The 23,162-nt window shown below is 39.0% G+C and overlaps 2 protein-coding genes and 1 long non-coding RNA gene across 5 annotated transcripts; 1 reads left to right on the forward strand and 2 right to left on the reverse strand.

Annotated features, from left to right (window-relative positions):
- Window positions 1-1,148: 1,148 nt before the first annotated feature.
- On the reverse strand, window positions 1,149-15,972 carry ptpn21 (protein tyrosine phosphatase non-receptor type 21). 3 transcript variants are annotated; one of them, XM_026933992.3, is made up of 20 exons: window positions 15,797-15,972; window positions 14,288-14,586; window positions 13,281-13,450; window positions 13,029-13,126; window positions 12,005-12,072; window positions 11,849-11,919; window positions 11,279-11,366; window positions 10,994-11,082; window positions 10,177-10,264; window positions 9,802-9,881; window positions 9,602-9,709; window positions 9,064-9,124; window positions 8,798-8,879; window positions 7,241-8,700; window positions 6,025-6,165; window positions 5,521-5,739; window positions 5,203-5,331; window positions 4,861-5,095; window positions 4,465-4,625; window positions 1,149-4,290 (listed from the first exon to the last, which is right to left on the reverse strand). In XM_026933992.3, exons 2-20 carry the CDS (start codon window positions 14,465-14,467, stop codon window positions 4,162-4,164), a joined length of 3,657 nt encoding a protein of 1,218 aa, XP_026789793.1. In that variant the 5' UTR covers window positions 14,468-14,586; window positions 15,797-15,972; the 3' UTR covers window positions 1,149-4,161. The 3 variants fall into 3 exon arrangements, with proteins under 3 accessions (XP_026789793.1, XP_053093505.1, XP_026789794.1); XM_053237530.1 differs by lacking the exon at window positions 15,797-15,972 and adding an exon at window positions 14,897-15,786; XM_026933993.3 differs by lacking the exon at window positions 9,602-9,709.
- A 222-nt stretch (window positions 15,973-16,194) lies between these two features.
- On the forward strand, window positions 16,195-17,245 carry LOC128319134 (uncharacterized). The gene is made up of 2 exons (XR_008302523.1): window positions 16,195-16,475; window positions 16,566-17,245. It is a non-coding gene; the product is annotated as an uncharacterized LOC128319134 (long non-coding RNA).
- Window positions 17,189-22,815, reverse strand: spata7 (spermatogenesis associated 7). The gene is made up of 11 exons (XM_026933802.3): window positions 22,541-22,815; window positions 22,104-22,196; window positions 21,023-21,070; window positions 20,827-20,915; window positions 20,280-20,731; window positions 19,676-19,712; window positions 19,464-19,570; window positions 19,320-19,370; window positions 18,967-19,044; window positions 18,836-18,893; window positions 17,189-18,596 (listed from the first exon to the last, which is right to left on the reverse strand). Exons 1-11 carry the CDS (start codon window positions 22,581-22,583, stop codon window positions 18,069-18,071), a joined length of 1,584 nt encoding a protein of 527 aa, XP_026789603.3. The 5' UTR covers window positions 22,584-22,815; the 3' UTR covers window positions 17,189-18,068.
- Window positions 22,816-23,162: the final 347 nt, after the last annotated feature.

The raw sequence follows: 23,162 nt of genomic DNA on the forward strand, positions 1-23,162 counted from the left end.
ATATATATATATATATATATATATATATATATATATATATATATACACATATATACACATATATATATATATATATATATATATATATATATATATATATATATATATATATATATATATATATATATATATATATATATATATATACACACACACAATTTTAATAAATTTGTAAAATGTCTAAAAACATTATGTAGTATTTTGTGTAGATTAATGGACAAAAAATTAAATTTAATTCACTTTTAATTAATTCATAATACAGTGAGGTGTGCATAAAGGGTTCTGAATACTTTCAGAACCCACTGTATATAGTTAGCTACAAACAATATCGTAATATTTAAAAAAAACAAAAAAAAAAACATGAATGAAGCAACTCAGTATGGTGTCACGACCCCTCGTTTGGATTCGATACCCTAGTCCTTAACCCTAACAACAGTCCTAATTTAGGATAAGCGTAACCCCAGGAACAATCTAATCCTGGTCCAATCCTAACCCTAGTGTAACTTAAGCTAAGGCAAATAGCAAATAGGCCTAGGTACACCATAGCCAAAACACAAAACAAAAAAAAAAAAACAAAGGAATATATTATTCTATTCAGTTTTGCATTTTTGGCACACCTGGTACTACATTTATAATACTACAAGTATGTATGTGTTGTAAACTACATCTGAACAGTATGACAATAGCAAAATCTTCTAACGAAATTCTCCTTTGCTGCTGTAACCCTAATCTTACAACTTTAAAAACACTAGTTGCTTTGAGAACTGTTCTGTTAAATCTCTTCTTGGTCACAATCAGACTGAAGATACACCTGGAAAAATGTATTACAATATCAATATTGGCAAGCCCATCACACCCTCTGAACCGACTAAAATGTTTCATGCTATTAAGTGAGTCAACCTAAAGCAATACCTTTTGATAAATCAGGAGTATACAGATTTAACATTCATATCTTCCACATCTCGAGTACTATTGCACACTATACTACCTCATCTAGTTGAGGTAATGATGTTCTTCCTCATGCCTGCGTATAGAAGCGAAAGAAGGAAATAGCTGGTTAAGTATGAGGTCAGCTAGAGACATTAACACTGGAATAGGTGGCAGTCAGTTAGTAGCTCAGTACATAGTAATAGAAAACAAAAACCCAATTTATTTAAAATATTTATTTGCTGAATGAAAGCTTTTCTCTGGACAAGTAATTTACAGTGGGATATGAATTCTGATGTTTTATAGGATACATCCTCAATCCATGAGACAAAACAGACACACAGACAGTAGGACAAAGGCATTGCTAATGCAAAGAAATTACCATTAATGTTTGATATGACTAGAATTAACAATATAAACAGTGTATGATATTTCTTTACATATATTAAAACAAAACAGCACTAACAATAGCAGTCAGTGTTAACTTTTGTTCATAATATTTCTTCAATCTCTGTAACATTGTATTATAGGAATATAAGTGGGAGACATAGGCACTGTAAATACTAACTCATGAATCCAGCTTGGAAGATTTTACATTTGTAAACAAAGCACATATTTGTGGGCAACCTGCACTTCCATTTAAATTCAAATACTCTTTAACATTTATACATGTCTTAAGAGTCTGGGCAGAACTGGGCATATTGAGTATCGATGTGCAAAAGAATGACCCATAAGTAACCATATGAAATAAATGGTAATGGTGTAGACATGGCATATCCTCCAATTACTTTGCAATCGAGTCATTCTACATCCATGCTTTCATCCACACACCAAATAAAGTTAGGTTGAGTCTATATAAAAAGGACATAGCCCACCCTTATGCTTAACAGACATGCAAAACAAGTGGTACAGAATTACAGCATTTTGGGGATAAAACTGGTTTGACTTATGACGATGAACTGATTTAAAGGTGAAGCTTAGCTCTCTTCGACAAATGAAAAATGATCTGCCCTTTTAGAAACAAAGCACAGTAACTGAGATTGCAAACACATGGCACATTCAAAGAGTAGCCCATTCGTATGTGAATACATCTGTGTAATGATAGAAATAGCAAAAATAGTTCTGTCAGAATTGCTTGGACATTGACTGCATTTCACCCTGAAGTTTTTGGATCTTAGCACCGTTTCTGGATTTCCAGGAACTCCGAATGCTATTGAATACTACAAGCCCTCTTATAAACAATAATAAACCATTTGTTTGAGGTAATATGTTGAAGAGTCAAAATGATTTCTTTGCAGTGCTGATGAACTTAAATATATCAAGTTGTTTCTACATCGAAATTTTCAAGACTGCAATCACTGTTACGTCAACATAAAAAATTCTTCCCATTGCATTTGATTTCTAAGTAAGAAAAGACTTAGAAAGTGTCTAAACCTAATTTGTGGAAAACTACCTATTTCAACAGAAATAGGAATTCTCATTGCCTTCACTCTAAAGCTAATTCTAATCTAAATCCAAGTCTCCCTGTGACTTCATATGGGCTTCACAACAGTAATCTGTGTTATGAAACGTTTAAATTTTGCAATAATTGTTTGGACAAAATAATCGAGATAAGTTGGCACAACTCTGAGTCATGTACTACATGTACAAAACAAATGTAGTCTGCAGTCAGTGGAGACAGTTAGCCAAATAGACAAACTAAAATGTTTTGGATGAATTATTACGATTAATTTAACTTGCATGCACTAGTGGTCCAAAGTCAATCCGGTTCGATGCATGAATAGCTGAATTCAGTAGCAGCATTCATACTTTAAACAATGTATGAAAACAGCACAAACATAAAGGTAATGATACTGAACTGGAGTCTACATAGTGATGTTCTTTACAGTAAAGTGCTGTTAATGCTTGTAATTCCTGATTCAACAGTAGATCCAGGCAAAGTCCTTGCCTCAGCTCAAATTGTAGACAATGAAGTTATGATTCGTGCCTTAAACACTTATCAGTTTTGTGGAGAAATGTAGGTAATAGATGAACAGGCTGCAATCGCTTACATCACAGCTGATCTCCAGGCTTGGCAAGAACTGAAAAGCTTCTATTGTATGTGCACACATGGATTAAACTAACATGGCACATTACTTCAGTTTCATTATACTCTGTCAGTTGTTTAGTTCTATCAGAGTTTAAAATGTTCTACATTATTTAAAAACATTGGTAACAATCTCAGCTGGAAAATGCATCTTCTTTGGTAGATTATCATTTGTCATTTGGCTAAGGAACTAAGCTATAAACAGCAAATAAAAACAAAAGTTTTGCTAATCTTCATAGAACCCAAAAATCATGTCTGACACCTCTTTGGTTGTTCGTTTTAGAATCCTGCTGAAATAGCTGTATTAGGAAAAAAAAACTGAGTCTTGGTTATAATAAATCCTTTCTGACACACAGGGGATATGGAACATTTTAAATTATTTTATAATACTCGTTTATGCAATCAATATATATACACACACATATAAACCTCTTAACCTCTCTTTGGCTGTAACCTTACCTATGATGCACTTAATGCTTTAGCAAAACACATTACTTCATTATTTGTGAAGGATTGCATACATAAATGCAAACCTCAAGAGAGAGTGCAGAGCCATTTAGCTGTAGTTATCAGCTTTCATTTTGAGTACATATTCAAATTTTAAGATTTTAAGATGACAAATGTAGTCATCCTATAATACACAGAAGAATCCTTCATTTTCACCCTTAAACTTGCACACTTTAAACACTGGGACCATAATTTTAATTTCAACTCAGTAAACCTTCAACTATCAACCAAGATAGAAATTAAGAAAAAAGAAACCATTAAAAAAGCAATCAATATTGTTGTATATTTAACAATAAAGATGCAGCATTAGTGTCATTTGCTCAATGTAGTAAAATAAAAGTGCTGAGATTCATTAGTAGCAATCGTATAGTGTAAAACTGCACAGTGAAATATCTGAATAATACTGATTAATGAGAATGTATATGCTGGTTTGCAGCATCCTTCACACCTGCTCTAGCTCCTTCACTAATACTCAGAGAAAGTGCTCATGGAGTGGAAGAAAGGCGACTGCAGTACATCTCAGTCACCCATCAGCACACTGCCCTTTCACACTCTGCAAAATCCTGTGAGGCCTAATGATCTGTTCCAGTTATGACAACAACATTGTCCAGGCGTGTGGCAGCATAGCCAACAATGTGAGCTTATATAAGTCTGGAGTTTTTAAGAAACTGTATTAGAACTTTGTAAATGAAGGTGTATTGGGAAACCGTGTGCACCATCATCATGCGTTGCTGTCGCAGCTGGCTCAGAACAGTAGGGACGTCCAGCATCTACAAGAACAGAGGTTAACAGGTTAAACGTCCAGCTCAATCTTCCTTTACATCACTTTCATCACCTTCCTTTAAAGGCAATAGTAAGCAACAGAAGTCAACTACAGGTTAATCTTAACCACACGTAAGGGCCTTTCCTGCGCTCCTGCCAGAATAAGCAATGTGTGCGTATACCTCATTATGTTCCAGACAGGCGACCATGATCTCAGTGAGAATGACCACACCACTGCGCCCCACCCCTGCACTGCAGTGCACAAGCACGGGCGGGTTTGTGTTCTTTGGATCGCTGGTGCTGTTGGTGTGCCGCCTCACAGACTGAATCTCCTCCAGATATGCTAGGACAGAGTTTTAGAGCAGTTTACTGAGCCAGTTACACCCAAGTCAAATTTCATTAAGGACAGAAACAAATCCTGTTCTTTACCTACTGTTAAAAAAATTGTACTGTTAAACAATTTAATGCACCTAGATCTAAGAATTTTTTTTAAAACAAAAAATTAGGTTTAAATGACATGTTTTAAGAACCTAGTATCACTGTGTGACATATTTGTGGCACAGCCATTTGAAACTTACCCAGAAAACCTTTAAAATCTTCAGGACAGCTGTGATCAGGCCAGTCTGTGTATTGCAGGTGCCAGATAGTACGCTCCTGGCCTGTCAGTAGGTGTTTAATCTTCAGGCCTGTGGTTGCATAGCAACCTGAATCTGTGCGAAAACGCGTGGTGATCTTAAAGCGCCCGTATGTAACAGTGTTGTGGCGGGACCCCAGACGGGGCCAGTAACGAAAGCTCTTTTCTCGTCCTCCCTCCTGCAAAGTGTGACATCAAAATGTCAGAAAATATGTAATCAGAAGAACCTGTTCAAGAAAGACAGGTGTATTTAACTTGACTATGAACATATGTCAAAAATACACACCTCTTCAGCAGTAACCATTGCAATAATGGCAACCCCTTGTTCCCAAACCATTTGCCAGAAGTCTTGACATGTGTTAGGGAGGGGAGCCTGAGCTGAAATATAATTCCACTCCTCTCCCCCTATTGTAAACTGGTAAAGACATGAACAGCACACTATGAATAAATAGTACTGATTAAGAGCACCACACTTTAATGAAGCAGGTGACTTACACTAAAACCAAAACCAAAAGTTCAGTTACAGGAAGCCATGCTAGCATAGGGCAGCTCTCTACGTTCTGCTACAAGACTAGAACTTACTGTATAGGTATGAAGCACCTACTTTGATATGCGAGGCATTGATATATCCTGTGTTGTTCTCTTTAGTGGGCACAAGCTCTACCCGTGTGTCATCGTAAGGCAGCACATCCAGAAAGCGATTTCGCTCTGCATTCTCGGGCAGCTGAGCAATGCTGCACTCACTGCTGGGCCATTTCTTTGGTATTTGCTCATATTCTGTAAACACCAGGCCCTGCTCCAGCTGTTGCTCCAGTAGCTTACACTTTTAAAAAAAACAAAAAAAAAAAAAACCAAAACAAACAAAAAAAAAAACCACACACACACATTCATACATAACTATGAACTCATGACTGTTATAATAGGTAGAATATATTTTTCACAAATGGAAAACAAATTTCATTATTTACTTGTTTTATAGTGTCAAAAATCTAAATTACAGAAACAATCAACAACAACAACAACTGCTATTACAAGACCATGTAATATACTCCTTTCACAGCCATAAACAGAGATGAGGTTTCAATTCAGTACTGATCTGCATTCCTACCCTGTCGTCATTAGAGGCTTTCCCATGCTCGTCTTTGCCCTCATCAGGTATGGGCATTCGGGCAAGTGTCAAGCCATTGAGAGTCGCCAGCTTCAGCGGACCCGTCTTCTTCATCTCTGAACGAATGCTTTTCTTCATGCCCTGTTGCGGGGATGGTGACAGTGAGAATGAGATTCAGAGAGCCTACTAGAGAAGCACTACTGCATACAGACTTTCCAAGAAGTCTGAAGAATGCAGCCAGCCATGCTTGCTAACCTGCTCTACTACATTCTTCACAGGTACAAACTTTACCAACCATCCCCTCCTACAGCCAGAAATATCCTGATACTCTCCATTCAATCAAATTAAAAACCACAATTGCATGTGATGTCCTGCCTAAAAAAAAAAGGCTGTCAGGCCATGTATAAAACACACAATGTGGCCAACAAAATGATCTCTTTCTATTGGTTAGTGTAAAAAATGACACTTAAAACAATAAACATTTTATTTTTTATAAGACAGAAGGCACTTCATCATGTTTACATATGATTGTATCAGAAGATATTAACTACAATATTTTCACATAAAAAAAATTACACTTAAGATTAAAGAAGAACAGTTTACAAGTACCCTAAACTCTGCATTGTTGATAAACTACAAGCATGTTACACGTAAAGGAGCTGCAGTTAGTGATAATGATAATAAGAAGCTTGTAAGACCTGTCAAAGGGTAAAAAGTAGGTAAAGTTGGTTCAACATGTTAGTGGAGTGTTCAACTGCCTCATATCTGTTCTAAATTACACCTGTTTTAGAAATACATACTAAATATGTACTTATTAAATTAAAGTTTAAATTAAGAAGTGTCCCTCAGCATTCTGGTTTGAACTATCTTTGTGTACAATGTGTAATATAAACTTTGCTTCTACACAAGTTTTTTTCTACTGAATTTTTTTTATGCAAATGCACATGTGGAGAACGTATTCTGACAGTAAAATATTCAATCAAATTTTGAATGTGTGAATTCTAGGTAACTGATTATGCACCATGTTTAGTCAAAATTTCATTCTGGTTGGCCTCAATCAATTTACTCTCTTCTGATTTACTATACTTAGTCTGTTGTTCTATTATGTTCTATTAGCAGATTAGGCTGCACAACTTATGAGACTTTGATTGTTCTACAAAACTTTAAGATGTATGAAACATTATTTTGAACAGCAGTCAACTAGAGAAGAACTTACAGGTGGTGGAAGGCCATCAATGTTTCTTCGTGCTGAGGGCACATCTGACACAGGTCTTTTTTTGATTATCTCTCTTTTAGGCTTCCATCGACTTTGGCTGCTCAGATCTCCCTCTGAAACTGAAGGCATGATGGCATCTGCCTCGCTATATGGGTACAGAGATCCTGTCTCATCCTGCTCACGGATACGAGGCTGGGGTTGAAATCCCAGAGGGTTGGGGATAACCTGATCCAAACTGGGGCTGAATGGATAGGCAGGCAGAGGTGTCTCCATTAGAGGGATTTCCATAACATTGATATGTTCCTTGGGAGCTGCTACGGCATCCTGAGACTGGGGTGTGTGTCGACCGCTGTCATCCTCAAACTCCTCTTCCTCTCCACTACTGTGAACCAGCATGGTGGCATCAGATAGTGATTTTTTGTGCCCGTAGTGCACATCCTCTTTCAGAACCATGTCCTCAGCCTCAATTCTCTCCTGGAAGACGTCAAGCTCAGAGGTAGAGGCAGAGGCAGGGAGAGCAACAGGTGGAGCGAGCTTGGACGGTGTCTCAGAGGCAGAAACGGAAACAGTCCTGTCCTTCAGCCTCATGCTTTCCAGACCATACGTCAGGCCAGCAAGCTCTATAGAGTTGCGCTTGTGTGTGTAAGGGCGTCGTGTGGCGGTGGGGATGAGCGGCTCACTCATTTCTTGTAGCGAGTGTGCCACAGGCAGGCTATCTTCCTGAAAAGTCTGCACTGAGTGGTGTACGCGGCGTGTGATCAGGTCGGGGCTGCTGCTGCTTGCATGAAGGTGACGCGACAGGTCTGGTGTGCTGTTGGCTGGCCGTGGGCGGCTGTAGGGGTAAGGCGGAGGTGGTCGATACACCTGAGCCCCCATGATGTTGGGCGCCGGGTAAGCATGGGCCTGCGCCAGCTGCACATCAGTGAGCTCAGGCACGCTGACAGCGCCCACCACTGGCCTCCTCTCGCCTGGATATGGGTATGGTGATGGGCTGTGAAAGCTGTAGTGGAGGTGATATTGAGCTGCTGTTCCTCTGTGCTCACGGATCTCAGGCTGGCTGTACACAAGTGGATCAGGTCGGCTGTAGGCATACGAGTTACCAATGTTGAGGTTCCTCATAGAGTGGCTGTGACGCTCAGGCATGGCCGGCATGGCACTGTGGTTCTTCTGGCGCATGACGCTCTCGTAGTCGGGTGTGGCACGGTATGAGGGTGGGATCAGGACACTATGGCGTTGAGAGGGCACATAGTCAGGTCGTGTGATGTCACTGCCTGTGATGCTTGGATTTGAGGACATCGGTGATGGCTGCATGTAGTGTTGTGGGTTGGTGAGGGAGCTGGTGCTGTGGGCGCTGTACACACTGCCGTTCCGGATTCTTCCATTGTACTCATGTGGTGAGCGGTCTAGACTGGTCTGAGAGTGGTAGTAGTAACCGTTGTGATTGTTCATGTAAAGATTGTCTGTGAGAGCGAGAAAGGGGCCATCAGGTGTACATTCATAAAATACTTATTGTATACATATGGCTGATAACAGACACATGGAAAGGTTTTGTTTTACCTTGTGAGGATTTGTAAGGCTCCCGGTAATGGCTATTGTAGTGCAACTGAGGTGGTGGCATCGTGTATGTCTGAGGCTTGGGCTTCAGCAAGAAAAAAAGGCACCACTGTTCAGATTATGAGCTCACCATATGTTCCAAGAGAAATCACGTGGATATAACTCAGCCATAACAGCCATTCTATTTCCATAGAAAGATCCAGAAAGGCAAATGACATGGCAACCAGCAAAAAGCTGTCCAAATAGAAAATTATTTAGGTTATGCCTACCATTGAAATTCTTGTGGAGGAGCGTCGTCTAACCGGGTTCACTGGCGTTGGTTCAGCTTGGCTGTCAAAACAGATGAAACAGAGTGAAACAAACCAGACTGCAGGCCATCAACTCTAATGCTCTCTGACAGTTGAAGGAATGGCAGCATATTCCAGGATCATCTTAGGAATACAGTGTATATTGTGTAGCATGAAACCCTGGCACAGATTAATTAAAGTTATATCAAAAGAGCTTCCTTTCAAAAGATGAAATGGAAAGAGTGGGTCTCATCTTGGAAATGCAATTGCACACAATCATACACTGCATAATGGAGTAGCCATCATGCAAAAATTTCAAGATTTTCTTGTTAGCAGTTGGTAAAAATACTTCTCACCTCAAATAGCTGATTTTGGAACAGTTTCTCTGTATTAGAGCATGCAGCAAGGATTTCCAGATTCACACATGACAAACACTGGGAATGCAATATCTACATTTTTGGGAAGAGAGGGGGATCTTTGAGCAGAAAGAGTAGGTGACAGCTGAAACAGTCTTGCTCACCCCTTGTTAGAAGGCAGAGAGGGACGAGAGAGCATTGGAAAGCGTGGAAATGATAGAGTGAGAATTGACTTCTGGGAGCTTTCAGAAGGTGGAGCATCAGATTCCTCTCTGGAGACAGGAAAGTGATAAGGATGAAGCAATAAGGAGCAAGACACATACACACCACCTAGCTAAAGAGATAGCTTGAAATACACACTTACAGAGTACTTTTGTTAATCTTATAGAATCTGTGCCGTGCCAGGCACATTCTGCACACGTATTTGGAAGTCTCCAAGTCCTCCTGAAAGAGATAGAACATTTACAAAAACAAACAGTCAGGAATCACAAGCATCTATGACTATGCACTACTGAACTCAGATGAAAACACTGGGCTATGTGTTTTAGATACTAGTTACGCCCAGCATTTTTTTGTGCATGCAAGGATTTTATATGTGTGGAGGCACACCTATCTATTAATATACATGGGCATGAGCACACAACCCAAACCACATAACTGTTGGCTATTCTGAGTAAAGAAAAGCATCTGAAATGCCTGGAATAATGAGTAGAAGCACCATTGACTTTACAGAACTTACAGTCTGAAACTGAATGGTGTCTTCTTTGTTGGCCAGCTCCAGGGCAAAAAAGGACTTGTTATGAGTCATGTTGTTAATGTCATTCCATCTAAATGGGGAAAAGAAAAATTCAGCCATGCAATACCCTCTAAATGAATGCATCCATATCCAGCCATAGAAACATAGAAACACACACACACACACACTATATGGTCAAAAGTATGTAGACACCTCACCATCGCACCCATATGTGGGCCCTCCCCAATCTGTTGCCACAAAAGGTGGAAGCACACACATTAATCTAAAATGTCTTTGTAAGCCGCAGTATTATGATTTCCCTTCACTTGAACTTCACTTGGGCTGAGTCTTAACCTGTTCCATCATAATAATTCCCCTATGCACTATGGGAGGTCCATAAAGTCATGGTTTGTCAATGTTGGCAAGGAAGAACTCGAGTGGCCTGTACGAAGCCCTGATCTCAACCCCAATGAACACCTTTGGGATGAACTGGAATGCAGACTGCAAGCCAGGCCTTCATGTCCGACATCAGTGCCTATCCTCACTAATGCACTTGTGGCTGAATGGGCACAAATGCCCACAGCCACACTCCAAAATCTAGTGGAAAGCCTTCTCAGAATAGTGGAAGCCGTTATAGTAGCAAAGTGGGGACTAACTCTATAATGGGATGTTCAGCATGTACATATGAGTGCAATGGTCAAGTGTCCACATACTTTTAGCCATATAGTGTATATGCACACATGTATGGAGTACATGATGACTCCTTTCCCTTTTTCGATATAAGTAATATTCAGTCGGAATCCACTTCACAAATACACACCGGAATAAAAGCGGTGCTCTGCCATTTTTGTGCTTAACAAAAATCCCATCCAGACAGGATCCAATGAGTATATCTGCACCTTGGCTGTCCTGTGTGGTAGTAAATGCAAAAATGTTAGAAAACAGTTCTCAGTAACTGAAGTAATTAGGCACTACATATGCCTGCCAATACTGGGGTCAGAGCATTATGACACTTTAAGCACCAACATAAGCCATATGTATGAATTTATTTTCTGCAACTTTAACATGAAATGAAACATTAGTCTTTTGCACAGCAATGGTTTACCTTTGCTTGAAAACTTTCTTGACCATAGCCCTCCATCTTCTCCACTTCTTGCATGTACAACAATTCTGCTTCTGGTACTGGCATACCTCTATCGGTGCAGTTGGAGTTGAAATTCGAAAACACAGAAACACCATAATCAACAAACTAGTGCTTACCTAACTACTTTATATTTCAGATCTACCCATTTTCACATATGCATAATAAAAAAAGCCATTAAAAACCATTAAAACTCTACAGCTACACATAATTAAAATGACACAGATTATCTGCTGCACAACAGGATAACCCTGGATTTTTAAAACATCCAAACACAGTTTCTTACTAAAGTCCTTGACAAAGGATCAGTGGGTTTGCATTTTATCTGCTTGTCTATAAATCAAAGTCTTAAAATGCAGCAGATGTTTCTGTGCAGCCATTTACCAAAGCTAGAGAAAGGCACCATAAAGCATCTTTACAGATGCTTTCGAGAATGTTCAATGTCCAGTGTCTGTTGTGTTTTTTTTTTAAACAAATGTGAAAAAATACAAATAAAATCTGAAACAGTTATGGCTGTTATGAAGATGTTCTCACCGGTAGCTTTGATAAAGCAGGGCAACCTTTTGGGTGGCCTCTTCAACAACCCTCTCATCTTCAATCCATTCCTATAGAAAAAGAGGCAAAAGGGATTCAGTGTATATCTGACCACTAAATAAGACTAACATGAAAAGTAAAATAAAACAAACTCACCATGGGGAAAAGAACAAATTTTTGAAGAAATTCTTGTGAGTCATAGCGGTTGAAGTCTCCAAAGTCAGCTAGAATCAGGAAAAATACAAGCCCTTTAATTTTAACGCAGTTTAATATTCCGGTTCTATTTAAAAGAGGTAAGCCAAAAATACACTGATTCAATACACAAGCTACATATACCCACTTTCTCATATGTGGCGCAGATACATAACCTTAAGCACTCAAAGTTTCGGAGCAAAGCCTTCTTAGCCACCATGTCTTAATCATGTCTAGTGATCATGTCCAGCAGCCCTGGTAATTACTATTATTATTATTTTAAATTATTTTTTTTACATATTAAATACAACTAGCTCTGCTGCAGACCTTCTTTAGTACTATGCAACAAGGACATCCTTTAGAAAAAAGCCATTTGACATGCAGGGAAACTATTTTAGCCTTTGTAACCATAGTAGTCCGTCATTAACAGCAAGTCCAGTCATCCTGTTAGAAATGTACACAAGCTATGCTGACAATCCAAAGTATTAGCATAGCTACAAGGTTCCAACGACAGCATTGCTCATATATAAAAATAGCCTGTGTTAAACACTTGATCTAACTGACCCAAATCAAACTAAAGACTTTGACTGTGCAATTATTAGCCAGAGTATGAAAGCGTAAGAGTGGCATTCTTTCTCTGTGTGAGATGCACACGGGGAAGCAGTTTAGATCTGGCTGCAACTGTTAGTGATGTCAGTTCCACTGCTATGTTATCTCCAAGCCAGTAACTTGTGCTGCCAGCTATATCTTTGCCAGAAGAGTTTGAGATTCTTCCCCTTGGCAAAAACTGAGGCCAGAAATCTTAAGCCTACAAGCTCAGCTAGCTTAGTTCGGTATTGCAGTTTGAGTAACTTAATTATAAGTGGCCAAACAGACAAGGGCAAAGTCAAAATACAGCTCACGGTATGGCATAACTAGGTATGGAATCTGAATTAAATCTAACCACCCATGTGAAAGCATAATCCTGAAAAACATACTGTTGGGATACCTTGTACAGCCAAGCTAGCTAACCGGATGGCTTGTTCAATTGAGCAAGGAATCCTGCCCTCCAGAACATCTTTCTTCAGCTGGAGGTAATACTGGTATCTGTTGGAGAGCATTTGAACATAGTAACAAGAAACATCATTAATGGAGTTATTTAAATCTTATTTTTCCATCATCTCAACAGCACTAATGATGAGCTATATCAGTTCAGACACCATGCCTAACATAATCAATATAGACCAAGCATCTTAGTCACCTGGTTATCTCTTGTTGTAGCTGGGAAACAGTCGGCACATAGAATATTACTCCAAAGTAAACAGTGGGTTCCTGTCCATACTTGTCAAGTTGTTTCTTCAGAGGCTTATCTAAATCAATCCATCGCTGCTGGTTTTGTTTATTGAAGTACCAGAGACTGAAATACATTATCTGTAGAATGAACAGAACGTCAGTAAACTGTACAGGTTAAAGAAACATACTGCCTTTTTTTGGAAAAGGCAGGGCAAAGAAAAAAATAGAAAACTAAGACCAACTTCCACACGACGAGCCTTCATGATGACTCAGAAAAAAAAGTATAACAATAATTAATAAACCATAACAATCCGTGAACTTGCTCCAATACAGAACACCTGCCGTATGGCTGTTCATAGTCTCTGTGTGGTCACTGAAGAATCTCAGCCATGACTATGTGGTTGGCATGTTGTTTAGCCACAGATCCAGACATCCTTTATTCAAAAAACCCCAGCTGCATTCTCAAGGACACTCAGCCACGGTAGGTGCTGTGCAGTTTAGTGTTCATCATATGTGACATTTCAAGGCAACTACATGCATGGAGATCAAAAATACAAACTTTGCACGTGGGTGTATTTTGGTCAAACAACAGTCTATCCCTGTTTAATCTGACCAAGAGACTCACTTGTGTACTAAACAGTGAGTGAAAGTCAAACAGTCTTAGAAGAACTCAAAGTCATTTGTTAGGTAAGAAATCACTGGACTAATGGGAAAAAAAAAATTAAGTTTCAGTCTTTGACATATTGATGCCTTTACACTTTACATCAACTAAAGACAAACTACAAACAAAGTGCAGTGAATGAAATGCAATGATTTCAGAAGAAATAACCAGGACTGCTTAGACTATATTATGGCGGTAGAGCGGGCAGTTGTTTGGGCAGACAATAATGGACATACGCATTTCGTTACTGATTGCGCATTAGGTTCAAAAAAAAAAAAAAAAAAAAAACATAATCAGCTTAAAACAATACAAACCTCTCGTAACTCGAGTCTCTGAGCAACTGCTTCCAAACATTCCTGGCCTGTGCTCTCCACAGAAAGTGTAAACTCAACGAATTCGCCATTAAGCAGTTGTATGCGTGTGACCAGGCAGCTCTTGCTGGAGACAGTGTATCTTCGTGTCCTCTTAAGTTTTAATCCAAATGGTAAGGGCATGTTTCACCAGTAACATAGACCTTTCAGAGGCCAGAATGATTTCCACAGCTTCGCTTTAAAATTAAGCCATGGGTAAACAAGAAAATGTGTCTGACTCCAAAAGGCTGTTACACGGATCCCTGGGGAAAAAAGTGGAATCAGACGACAATAGATTAGGAAGCGCGCTTATGACTTGAGGTCTTGTGTGGATTCAGAAACAAATATCCATTACTTGTCATTTATGCCCATAAGATATACATTAATCCTAAGCCATTTCAGCTCTAGTCTTACTACGCAGTTATTTCATATTTGTGCAAACAGCATATTCAATACTAAAATTGTTTCAGTGTGTTATTGATGACAGATGGCAACAAATTACTGAAATTACATGACAGTCACAACTGTATTCATTCAGTGTTTAAAGAGTCTAACCCTGCTGAAAAAACTTACCATCAGAGAAAGGACTGCTCAAGAAAGCACTGATTTTAGCATTCACTGCTATTTAGAAATATGCCATCAAGAAAAAAAAAACAATTAAGCAGCAAGAATGTGTTAACTCTTAACTACTAAAACTATCAGATACAAAAAGGAAAACAGAGGGATGGCAAATCTAGATTTTAAAAAGCAGCACCTGTTAAATCTCAACAATAACAACAGTCCATGCTGAATAACTGAGTGGCAGGAGCTCCATACTGTTGTACAAAGTCTGATGACAACAGTTCGGATACCACAAAAACACCCAAAGCTAGACGAAACCCGATACACAACACCATCATACCCGTGTGTGGTGTGGTCGATTAGGTGTTAACCAATTAGACAGACAGAAACAATGTCAGGGATCGACAGAGAGCGTGTGATGAAGAATGAGGTATGAGATATGATGAATGAGGTACTTTATCTAATAAAGCTCCCTCCCAAATTCCAAACTGAACAACACTAAAGGTATCTGTCGAGCCCTAAAACACAAACTCTGCGGTCCGCTCGTTTAATACTTAGCGACACACTATGTTTTCGCCAGCAGAACAAACCCTGGTCCACTTCTCAACAGGTTGTTGTCTGAAGCTGACGGCATGGCTGCAGCAACAAGTGGGCGCACAAACAATTCCCGACTAGCAAACTCGGGAAGTAAAGTCACTGTTTACTGTTAGCTAGTTCTGCAAACGACAAACTGCGATAATAAAGACGCGGAAACTAAAACGGTATGCATTTAAAACAACTCGGATACAGGGTTAATTTCAGTCCATGCTAATTTCGAGCTAGCATAGCATAATGGCTGGTTAAAGTACCATTACTGCGTGTAAGTGTTTGTGTTTAGGTTAGCTAACGCCAGCTAGTAACTCCGTTACTTACCTTGTCAATAACCCGCCTCTGAGGACCATTTAATTTACATGAGTCGTTTCTGTAGATGACGCACACTTGGCATTAAGACTTGCAAACTAAGTACATGTTTCTTGAAGTTTGTGGTGAATCACGCACGTTAGACTCACGGGTCACACTGGAAGCTGCTCCCATACTTCACTTCCGGCTAGAACACGAACACATACACACACACGCGCGCGCGTGCGGCGCAAGCTTGGCTCCATGTATGTACCCATCCGCGGGACTATTTTCACAGTTTCAAGATGCCATTTTACCCTAATACTTGCTTAACCCATAGCTAAAGTACACGTGTCGTACTCACGTGCATATAAACATTAATACAAAAAGTGGACATTACATGAGTTAATGACAGAAGACCAAATAAGGGAATAACGCAGCGCTATGATACACACAGGAATGAGGTGTGTTACATCAGACAGCTGGAAAGCCCTGCAGTGGGAATGTCAGGAATGAGGCAGCTGCCTCCCACTTAGCGCTTTATCTAAACCGGTTACATTACCACACAGCTAAACAACATGTACAATGTGTTTACACCTTTTTTTCTCTTACTGTAACAGGAATTCATCCAGGTAGTAAACCTTTATGGATACATCTTCACTTTGTACTTTGTGTTAATGATTTGAAGTCAGTGACTCAGTATAGTGAAGAGGTATGTGACTTCTGACGTGTCTGTAATATCAGCTGTTTCATGGTGCGTGGGTTTATCTAGGGTGACAACTTTGCTGTTTTTGCTCTGCAGATTGTATTGGAAATGACACCGTGACTGCGAGAAGTGACTTTTAAGGCATTTGGTTTGGATGTGAGCAGTTACTTCAGAATTCACTCGGGATCATCAACACTGTGTACACATTGTATTCACTTGAACTCACACACACTGGCTCAGATGGTCGCGGGAAAAGCAGGAGGTGGATCGAGTTAAAGCTGTATATATTCCTCGTAAGAACAAACTATTTAATCAGTGAAACCGAAATCCTGGATTAGCACAAACTCATACCACAAATTGTGGTCCTTACGCCAAGATGAGGATCATAATTCCAAATAAGTCAAACTATACATGTCATTCTCAAGACTGGTCTGAACAGTCAGTTCAATCTGGAAGATGTTAGAGAAGGTTTTGAGGCATTTTGTTGAATCCAAGCACTTTAGAATTGAACCTGGTGCTGTCATCAGCAGTCACATCATCAGGACAGCCGAGACATCTCAGTTACACTGGCACTCATACATGCACAAGTTGAACTAGAGTGATCTTGTTAAGATTTAAAAAAACAGGACTTCCTTCACTGAGAAACCTTTTATTCTAAGAATCTAGAGTGCAATTATCCAGTTTGTTATCCATGAAAAAACAAATTAAACATTAACAAATTCATATTAATTTATTTATTAATAAAAGTAATTAAATAAACGTGGAATTGACTATGAGCACCTGCATTGAAAAATCTTTCCATCAAAATAATCCCTGCAGCATTATGGTAGCTAGTGTTTAACAAATCTGTGCCTTCATCCTCAAAACTGTGGTCTTGATATGTTCAAAAAAATGTTTGTCTTTAACAATGAAAATATATATCTTTAGTTCTCCATGACCTACCATGGCCCTTACTAATCTCAATAATTCATTATTGCTTCTAAAAAGCTAACAAATGTTGTTTTCTAAAGCACATTTAATGTTTTGCCAGTAGCTCTGCTAAATTGTGAGATTTCAGTCTTATGAATACCTCCTTTACTGTTATTAAAACTTATCTGGTTCATATGTTGTGCAACAAAAGCAAAATACACCAAATCCAAATGCTGCATTTAGGATGAACTCCACAGTTTCTGTTAGCTTTCTTGTACATTAACTAATGAAGCAACAATACATACAGACCAATTAACAATTGATCAGCATTTCATGATCACAGTTTCATTGTCAACAAGGTGGTGTACATTAAAAATGTCACTCTCCAAATGCTTATGAGCTGCATTGTACTGTTCCATGTAAACTATTTACTGTATTTATTTAGCAGCTGTGAACTGGACAAGTGATGTTATCTGCAGCAACATAAGTCCCTTCTCTTCAGGGTGGTTGCTTTGGATAGGGACTGCAAAAATGCACTAGGAGGTAATATTCTTCCCTAAACTGTAAAATAATCTAAAGTTCCACCTGAGACCAGAAAACCATGAAGTAAACACTCAGCAATGTCTTTATTATAGTTACTTGCCCTTGGAAAGTTAACTGAATACTTGAACTGAATAGATATACAGTATGTCAAAACTCATCATCACTAAGTTTCACAAATGACTCTTGTTCAATGACCTCTTGTGAGCTGTGAATCTCAGACACATTTAAGGACTCTGCCATGTTTCTTCCAAGTTCATCAAGGTCATCATTATCTGCACAGCTCTGATGCCTGTCTTCTTCATTGAGCTGATGGTTTTCCAAACCTGCAGATATTGCATTTCCTTTTTTATGATCTCGTTCCAGGTCCATTAGGTCCTTTTTATCTTCTTGTCTAACAGATTTAGCATTCTCTGAAATGCTGCCATTTACTGGTGTGGTATCTAATCTAGGAGTGACACCATCAGGTTCCCATGAGTCCTTATCCCTTAAGGGCGTAAAAGAGAGAAGGCTGGTATTGTCTGTCACAAAATTTCCCAACTCTTGCTGAAGACTTGAGTTCTTGAATCTGTACGATAAAGAACTGTCTCTTTCCTTGTTCTCAAGAACAGTAACAGAAGAAGAAGGGGGCTTTTGCAAATCATTCTGCAGTGCTTCCAGAAGGTGGCGCATTTTGTCCTTATAATAAATATGGATAAGAAACGTTTCGAGTTAGATTTATTAGAATTGCAGAATTTATTAGAATTACAAACTACTAGTTGAAGTGTGTATTACAACTAGTACATTATTTAATTAGTTTATTTATTTAAAGCACAAAATAGGAACAGAGCTAATAAAAATGGTATATTTTGACTAATATCTGTTAAAAGTACTGTCAATCATGCTCAAGTACCATAAGGTGTCTGAATAACACTCACTTCAGCTAACCGATGTTTATTCATATCAATGTGACGCTCAAACACCCGCTCCAGTACTCTGTAAGAAAATACCACTGTTCATAACTGGGAAAAGCTACTTGCAACCAAAAGATCAGAAAACTGTAACTGACCTGTCAGAATAGATGCCCCGTAGTATAATCTCATTTGTTACATCAGCAATAAACTCCAGATACATTAATTCTTCCTCTCTAAAGAAAAGCACAAGGGCAAACTTTGACATCTGACAGCAAATCATAAAAAAACTGATTACATTCTGCTTTCAACATTTTAAATGCTAGATATGATCTATTACAGATGTGGTCTATTACAAACTCACAATATCAACACCTACATGATTTCGATTGCTAGTATTAGTTGAGTGACACAATTAACCTACAAGCTTTCCACAGAGGCAGCACAATCCTATATTAAAGAACATTAATACCTTAACATGTCTGAAGATAAAATATGAGATTATGCTTACTCTGCTGTTACTTTTCTCATTATTGGGGACCTCATTCCCTCTGGTGATACCCTACAAAACAAATCATGGTATTTTTATGTCATGTGTACATAACAGGCCCAGAGTGCTTTATAAAACAGTATGCTCCAAGTATGTAATTCTCACCTTGAGGAGCTAAGAAAAAAGTCACTGGCTCTGAATTTATTTGCAGTGCCATAATATCCAAATACGTTTGACTCTTCATCAGACCACTCATGGCCAACACTGCATAGCTGTAAAAAAATAAGGCAATTTCAGCCATGTATAATAAGGATTAAATAATAAATAAGCAAGCAAGCAAGCAACATTGGGATGATAGAACACTTCAGCAAATGTACCTTGGGTGAGTCCTGTTCTGCTGAAGATCTTCGCTTGCTGCAGAGAAAAAGAACATTTACATCAAGCATTAGAGTATATTTCTGTATTATTTTGTAAAAGGAGTGTGAATCCTCATATTACGTATTAGCAAAATGGATCTATGGTTCTATGACTGAGTGGCTGTCCCAGTGAGAGTTTTCCCTTCTGCTTGTGCTGAGTACAACATATAGCACAGTCGCCACCTTGTGACCGTGACCACACATGGGTAGCCTATAAACGGTCCCAGCTACATCACGCTCATCAGCACACAATGTGATGGTGCAGATAAATAAATAACATGATTAGAAAAAAAATCAAAGCTTTAGAGTGCTATATTTTGAATGCATTTCCTCAATCTCTTGACAAGAAGAGAATGAGAAAGATGACCCTTTAAAGGCTATCTACATCATGGTTAGGAAGTGATGACTTTAGGACTCAGCAAAGAAAAGAGTAAACAGGGACTTCCCTGGCAGTCCAGATAAAAAACAAACCTGTACAAGGTATACTACATGCATGATTATAAATATTAGGAGCATGTTTCAAGAAATTGAATAACAATAAACTAAACCATCTATAATATTGTACCTTCTGTGTTGACTGTCTGGTTGATTATGTTTAGAGGGTGTCCTTTCTTCAGCTCCTTTCCTACTTGCAGGAGTGTAATATCGATAGTTAGACAGAGTGGATTTGCAATCTGTTTTCAGAGTTCTGGGGGTGAAAGGCTTTTCTTCTGTGAAGCAGTGAGCATGTTTAAGTAGAATGTCACCACTGTAGGTTTTCTGTGTAGGGTCTTGAAAACTTTTAAACTTCTCCTGACTTGAAGATGTGGCACACGAAAGAGTAAAGTTGTGCCTTTGAGGTTTTGGGCTTCTGTAACTTAATTCTGAAGACGGCCGACAGTTCTGAGACTGTGTGGCCATTTGGGAAGGATACACAATTTGCTTACAATGGAATGAAGTACTGAACCTTGGGGAGGACATGTCAGAGTCACCTGAGTTAAAATAGGCACTCTCAGCACCTCGAGCAGAGGGTCTGGCCTGCACAGGAAAGAGAAAGACGTTTTAATTCTAAACTCAGTGTTCGCATAAAATAGAATATTTACTCACAATGAAAATCATGGAAATCATCTTACATTTCTGGATGAGCAAGAGGTAATATTATCCAACCTGAGGCTTCTCTGTGAAAGGGACCTTACTGATTGTGCCCGCTTCTGGTCAATATCTGTTTGCATAAGCAAAGAGTGAAGGTGATCATGAATTGTATTTCTATATAATAGTGCATAATTCCTTAGTAGAGGTAAGTGAGGCCTTACAAATATAAATACTTACATTTTACATTACAACGCATACTTTGGGGTACTGAACAGTCTACTGCAGCTGAATATGGGGGAAAAAGATAGAAAATATTAAAGAAGCAATGTGTCATCATTGTGTTAATAGTATTAGTATTAATAATTAGAATATTGATGATAATATACACTCACCGAACACTTTATTAGGAACACTATAAAGTCTGAAACCAGTCTGAGATGACTTTTGCTTTGTGATATGATGCATTATCATGCTGGAAGTAGCCATTAGAAGACAGGAAATTGTGACCATGAAGGGATGCACATGGTCAGCAATAATACTCAAATAGGCTGTGGCATTCAAGCAATGATTAATTGGTATTAACAGGCCCCACACCATCACACCACCTCCACCAGCCAGGACTGTTGACACAAGGCAGGTTGGGTCCATGGATTCATGCTGTTGGTGCCAAATTCTGACCCTACCATCTGTGTGCCTCAGCAGAAATTGAGATTCATCAGACCAGGCTTCATTTTTCCAGTCTTCAAATGTCCAGTTTTGGTGAGCCTGTGCCCACTGCGGCCTCAGCTTTCTGTTCATGGCTGCCAGAGGTGGAACTCGACGTGGTCTTCTGCTGTTGTAGTCCATTCGCTTCAAGATTCAATGTGTTGTGCATTTTGAGATGCTTTTCTGCTCACCACAATTGTACAGAGTGGTTATCTGATATACTGTAGCCTTTCTGTCAGCTCGAACCAGTCTGGCTACTCTCCGTTGATCTCTCTCATCTACAAGGCATTTCAGTCTGCAGAACTGCCGCTCACTGGATGTTTTTTCTTTATTGCACAATTCTGTGTAAACTCTAGAGAATGATGTGTATGAAAATCCCAGGAGATCAGCAGTTATACAAATACTCAAACTAGACCGTCTGGCACCAACAATCATGCCATGCAAAAATCCCGCCATGCTGATGGCTGATGTGAATATTAGCCGAAGCTGCTGGCCTATATTTGCATGATGTTATGCACTGCACTGCTGCCACACGATTGGATGATTAGAGAATTGCATGAATGAGTAGGTGTTCCTAATAAAGTGCTCAGTGAGTGTATGCTCTATGACTTACCTTTTGCTGAATACAGTCTTTTGTAATGAGAGATCATGTGATCTTCAATAAGGCGTTGATTAGTCAGTTTACCAGTCGAGCCAAGGCAGTGTGCTGGAAAGGCACCAAAGATTCTGGGTTACCACACATAGATATACCTTAATCTAAATATATATACTTAATCCAGTGCCATACTGGAGAGCTAATTAATCCCATTAGCGAGCACAGATACTGGAGAGGCGACCAAACAATAATAAACAGAGCATGCATATTTCATCGTTTAATTGTTTTAATTGAGACAACACTAGCTAGACTTCAACATTAATAAAGCAATATAAATAATATACAAAACAGTCAGCAGAACACAGTATCATTAGGAGAAGATAAATACAGTCTCTGTAATTGCAGTTTACTATTTTGGTAGCTAGCTCATTTGCTAGCTCAGCAGTGAGTATTACCTCGCTTTCCATCCATGATTGGAAACACAGCCAAGTATCCCATGCTCAGAATACAACAGAACTGTCGCTGTAAACAGCTACTTCTACAGACATATACATTACAGTGCTATCAACAAAAACATCCAGAAATTCACTTGACTACCTAATGGCAGATATAAAAGCAGCACATCTTTCGAACTAGCTAACTAAGTAGCATCCCGTTACAAAGCTTCTCGGTCGCCATGATGGTTGCTAAGAGTGCGTCATGACGTATTACAGAGGCACGTACGGTCTCGCGCTCATGGATAATCTACATGAGTGGATCCACAAAGAAGCTCGTTAAAGCAGCAGAAACCGCCCAAAAATCTCGTGGAAAAAAACAACAACTAATAATTAGATAGAGTGATCTTTGCACATATTTGCAATATACATTTTATTCAAAACCCTCTCCTGAAATGGTGTAAATGGCACATTTTAATTTTATTTGTAATTATGAAAAGCTATACAGGGATGCACTTGCACGTGACAGTCTATAACAAAATTATATGCAGAATGGCATTAAATCTTGCTACACTGGTTTATCATTATTAATAGATGCTGGGCTTTAAGAAGGGCAAAGCACAATCTCATGCATTATTAAGTG

This window comes from Pangasianodon hypophthalmus, chromosome 10, assembly GCF_027358585.1.
Source record: "Pangasianodon hypophthalmus isolate fPanHyp1 chromosome 10, fPanHyp1.pri, whole genome shotgun sequence".
Lineage (NCBI taxonomy): Eukaryota > Metazoa > Chordata > Actinopteri > Siluriformes > Pangasiidae > Pangasianodon > Pangasianodon hypophthalmus.